This window comes from Lactuca saligna, chromosome 2, assembly GCF_052625555.1.
Source record: "Lactuca saligna cultivar CGN05327 chromosome 2, ASM5262555v1, whole genome shotgun sequence".
NCBI classification, from domain to species: Eukaryota; Viridiplantae; Streptophyta; class Magnoliopsida; order Asterales; family Asteraceae; genus Lactuca; species Lactuca saligna.
The window spans coordinates 151147733-151152946 of NC_136418.1; the positions used below are offsets into that span (position 1 = coordinate 151147733).

General features: G+C 30.8%; 1 protein-coding gene across 4 annotated transcripts; it reads left to right on the top strand.

The window, feature by feature from the left end:
- Positions 1 to 360: 360 nt before the first annotated feature.
- LOC145032080 (protein DA1-related 1-like) lies at positions 361 to 3982 on the top strand. Of its 4 annotated transcripts, none has more exons than XM_078980754.1 (12): positions 361 to 436; positions 791 to 954; positions 1165 to 1332; positions 1446 to 1704; positions 1781 to 1922; positions 2011 to 2131; positions 2327 to 2410; positions 2513 to 2845; positions 2939 to 3001; positions 3086 to 3201; positions 3278 to 3336; positions 3430 to 3982. In XM_078980754.1, exons 3-12 carry the CDS (start codon positions 1204 to 1206, stop codon positions 3762 to 3764), a joined length of 1641 nt encoding a protein of 546 aa, XP_078836880.1. In that variant the 5' UTR covers positions 361 to 436; positions 791 to 954; positions 1165 to 1203; the 3' UTR covers positions 3765 to 3982. The 4 variants fall into 4 exon arrangements, with proteins under 4 accessions (XP_078836880.1, XP_078836877.1, XP_078836881.1 ...); XM_078980751.1 differs by lacking the exon at positions 361 to 436 and adding an exon at positions 452 to 601; XM_078980755.1 differs by lacking the exon at positions 361 to 436 and adding an exon at positions 452 to 601 and having other exon boundaries at positions 1212 to 1332.
- The last annotated feature ends 1232 nt before the right edge of the window (positions 3983 to 5214 follow it).

The window sequence follows — 5214 nt, forward strand, 5'->3', positions numbered from 1 at the left end:
AAAATATGAAAAAAAAAATGAAAAATAAATATATTAAGGGTATAATAGTTATTTCAATTTTGAAGTACCAAATCCATAAAGAAAAATGCTCGAAAATATCATTGTTCAGTTGTACTAAAATTGGAGAAAATACAAATCCACAAAGATCTTTTTTGAAAATTCTATCGAAGATAAAATGATATTTTAGTAGTTGGGATTGGATTCAATACAAATTTTGTTGTTCCATGTTCAAAACTAATTATAAAAATGTGATTATTAAGTTTTATAAAACTCAATGATGATTTATTGTTCTTATTTTTTATTAAATTGTCAAATATCAAAAACTAAACTTGTAGAGTACAATAAGTCAAACAAATAGTCCTAATAATTGTAAAAACTCAATCCCGAACACCCCTTTGATTTTTTTGCGCCTCTCTTTCCTCGACGAATGGTGGAGGTAAGCAGTTGTTTTCACAGTTTTGACATGTAGCGTACTTTATTGTGGAAAAATTGGAGCAAAAGGCCCCAATTCCCAAATCAAAATGATAACCAAATGCTAAATTTCAACCAACATCCTTTGGGTTGCCTATCTGCTTTCTACTCGCACCTCACCCAACATATGGTTTGAATTTGATGATCCTTTTACTTTTAATGTTACAAAAAATCCAACTTTATACTGTTCTCCAAGATTTCTTGTACTTGGCCTAGGTTTTAAGTTGCCTCAATAACTCTCTTGTTCTTTATCTGAATTTTCTCCTTTTTCGTAAGAATCTTGTTTAAAGTCGGATTCTCTTCATACTGTTGTCGGCAGGTGGTGAGTAACTGAGTATCATGAAAATGTGGGAACATAATTCATCTTCACCATGGACTTCGATTCTCTTTTGATGATTATGCCCACTAGTGAACTCGGTTCCTTTGATTCTCCGTGGATTCATCAGCTTCATTGGTTTCTGCGGATTCTTTGAATTGCGTAAGGTCAGACTTCCACATCCAGAAACATTATCTATTAGTCTACTACACTCTGACGTCAAAATTAACAAAGTCTATCTGGAAGATTCCTTATTTATTTCACTTTTTAGATACTTTAGTGGTTGAACCCTTTCAGTATTTGATTGGGTTGTTGGAAGTTGAGATCAATTATAAAATTACCAATCCTAAACATCGCCCTTTTTTCTCAACATATAGGTTCGCAATTGTTCTAACAAAAAGCGTTAATCGATTGATATGATTAGGGGTATGGGTTGGCTAACTAAAATTTTAAAAGGGTCCAGCTCCAGCCATAGAATCTCAGAAGGTCGATATCATGACAGATATGAAAACGAAGAAATTTGGGAGGAGCCTCCTTCTACAGAGGTAGTTAACATTTTCTTACATGTTAAATAACATCTATCTCTATATATACCCTATATTAATGTATGTGGTCTAAAATTGTACTAAATTTCTGTACTTTTTTGTCCTAAATTTAGGATGCATTGTCAGACTTTGATCAGGAAGAAATTGACAGAGCTATTGCGTTTTCCCTTGTTGAAGAAGATGAGAGAAGTGCACTTTCCCTTGTAGAAGATGACAAAAAAAGTACACGTTCAAGTGTACATGAAGAAGAAGGCTCTGTTTCTTCTCTAGAAGAAGATCATAATGATGCAGTTTCATCTCCAGAACCAGAAGTACGTAACAAAGGATCAAATTCTCCTTCTCAAGAAGATCAGAAAGGAAAAAAAGTAATTGGTAGGTTGAAATTGAGAAATTCTCCCATCATTTCATTTGTCATATACTTATTTAAGTGATACCTCCATCTTATTAGATGAAGATCCTCATTTGGAGGAAGATGAGCAGCTTGCCATGGCTATTCAAGAAAGCTTGAACATCAACATGAACTCACCACCACGAAATAGCCATGGAAGCCTGTTTCCTCGTTTGCCAAGTTTCTTTCCAAGTGTATACAGGTAGTTTTTTTTTTTTTTTTTTTTTTAAACACGTATTTTTTCTTCCAATATTACCCTTTGCAATCCATCTGAAACATGTGGAATGTAGGATATGTGCAGGTTGCAATGGTGAAATTGGTCATGGGAGGTTTTTAAGCTGCATGGGAGGCGTTTGGCATCCAGAATGCTTCCGTTGTCATGCTTGCAATATTCCAATATCTGATTATGAGGTCCAACTCTACTCCAATTCTTTAACAAGGTGTTCCTATATTCCTTCTAAATCGACACCATAAGGTTTATAATATAAAGAAAAAAAAAAAGATGTCGGATTTGGATTCAGAAGTCCATGAAAATCACAACATTTCTTGTTTCTTGAAAGTTTTGATTTCAAAATTTTACCTTTTTACCCTTTATCATCTATGTAGTTTTCCATGTCTGACAACCGTCCGTTCCACAAATCATGCTATAAAGAACATCATCACCCAAAATGCGATGTTTGCAAGAACTTTGTAAGTTTCTTGTTTGTTATGCACTTTTGAATCTTGAAACTATGGTTGTATGTAGATAAACTGATAAAGATTGTTTTTTTTTTGGTTTAAATTTATGGGAAGATACCTACAAATGGGGCTGGTTTGATCGAGTACAGGGCACATCCTTTCTGGCTACAAAAGTATTGTCCTGGCCATGAACATGATGGGACCCCTCGATGTTGCAGCTGTGAAAGAATGGAGCCAAGAGACACGAAATATTTGTTGCTAGATGATGGAAGAAAGCTATGTTTGGAGTGTCTTGACTCTTCAATAATGGATACTCATGAATGTCAACCCCTTTATCTTGAAATCCAAGATTTTTATGAAGGGTTAAATATGAAAATTGAGCAACAAGTTCCATTGCTTTTGGTTGAAAGACAAGCTCTAAACGAAGCCATGGAAGGAGAAAAACACGTAAGTCTTAAATAACTTAAATGTTTTTCATTTTTTTTTTAAATATTAGTGAAACTATTTTTTTTAACTTCAAAAATCTTGCATTGGTAACAGGGTCATCATCATATGCCTGAAACTAGAGGACTTTGTCTTTCAGAAGAACAAACCATCAGCACTGTATGATTTTTCTTAAATCTTTAATCTTTTAACAGTAAATAGTAAATATGGTGTTGATGTTTTTTATTTTACTAAAAATGGCAGATAATAAGGAGGCCAAGGGTAGGGGCAGGTAGAATAATAGACATGTTTACAGAGCCTTATAAACTTGTTCGTAAATGTGAAGTGACAGCTATTCTCATTTTATACAGTCTCCCTAGGTAAGTTTTTGGTATAAATTAATAAATCATTCTTCAACATGTGATCATATATAGTTAAAAAAGCTCATCAATTCAGGTTATTGACGGGTTCAATTCTGGCTCATGAGATGATGCATGCATGGCTCCGGCTTAAAGGTTGTTGCTTTTTTCTGTTTTTTTGAGTGGACCATTTTGCCCTCAATCATCTTTCTTGATTCTTTCATTTCTCTTGTGTCAATCAATAAACAGGATACTCTAATCTCCCCCCTGATGTTGAAGAAGGGATCTGCCAAGTTCTTGCTCATATGTGGTTGGATTCTGAGATCATGGCTGGATCTGGTGGCACTAATGCTTCATCATCATCTTCTTCATCATCATCATCATCATCTGTTCCTGTTTCATCAAAGAAAGGGAAAAGGTCACAGTTTGAGAAGCAACTTGGTGAGTTTTTTAAACACCAGATTGAGTCGGATACATCTGCAGCTTATGGAGATGGATTCAGAGAAGGTAATAAGGCTGTGCTCAAGTATGGGCTTAGAAGCACTCTGGAACATGTTAGACTTACTGGAAGATTTCCTTGCTAGTCAACTGGAAAGTCAATGGCTTTTGAGTGTTAAAAGAAGAAAAGATGAATAAAGAACTGTTCCCATGAATGGTTCCAACTTCCAAACCCTATTTGGAAAGTGGCATTACAGGATTTTTGGTTTTTACTTTCTACAACTGTTGATATATAGGGTAAAAAATGAAATGTGATGATATAGAATGACATGTGTTTCTATTTATACAAGACCTCAGTTTAGCCCTTTCTATTTTCTAATGTTTTACTGCTTTACTAAATGACCGAAATGCTATGTGGAAGAGGTTGCAGTTGCATTGAAATGAGACTCAACTGATGTTAAAGGGACAATAAATTGTAATCTTTTGTCCCAACGAAAGTGATAGACAATTGTGTTGCTTAAAATCTCAATCATCAAGGCTAGGAGGAGTGGTAATGCATTAACACCTTGCTACGTTAACTTTTTTAATGTTAGTTATTTTTTTTTCTTAGCATCTAATTTTTAGCATTTGGTAGTGAGTGGTAACATTCCTAACATTATTTTTTTTTTTTAAATTTAATTAAATTATATTTTTTTTAAAACACAAATAATTAATATTAAATAAATTTTATTTTTTAAAACCACATAATTAAATTTTAGCATATTAGATTATTTTTTTAAAACTTAGATAAATTATATTTTTATAGAACAAACTATATTTAATATTAAATAAAAAAAGTCACAGTGTATTAAAACTTAAAATATTAAAACATGACTTAATACATAAAATTTTATATTTTAGTTTTTATTTATACTTAAAAAAAACAAGACAAAATTGCAAAAATGATCCCCGTGGTTTCTTATTTTATGTGGTTATGGTCCAAATTTTTGAAAAGTTGTAGATTTACTTTTCAACAAGTATTGTGCTTTTGGTTTCTCATTCGATAAGTTTAACTGGTTGGCTGTTAGTTTTTTTAAAATAACAATTTTACCCTCAAGGATCATTTTCACAGTTTTATCTTTTACCATACCATAGAAACCATTTTTGCATACATTCTTTTTTATTTTATTCAAGTATTATATATTAATAAATATTATCTTTAATATATAATATTATATATTAATAAATATTATTTTATTGGATTATAAATTTATTATAGTTGATTTTTTAAAATTTTTTTTTTGTTAGAGTAATTTTTTTTATTGAGTTATAATATATCAATACATATAGTTTTTAATATATAATATTTATATCATAATAAATATTATATTATTGGATTATTAATTTCTTTTAGTTAATATTTTTAATTCTTTTAAAAAAAATATTTTTTTTATTGGATTATTTCTTTTATTTCTTTTAATTTATTATTTTCTTCATATACTAAATATTGTTTTATTGGATTATTAATTTATTTTAGTTAATTCTTTTTTACAAAAAAATTGTCGAAGTAATTATTTTTTATTGAATTATTATATATCAATACATATAATTTTTAAT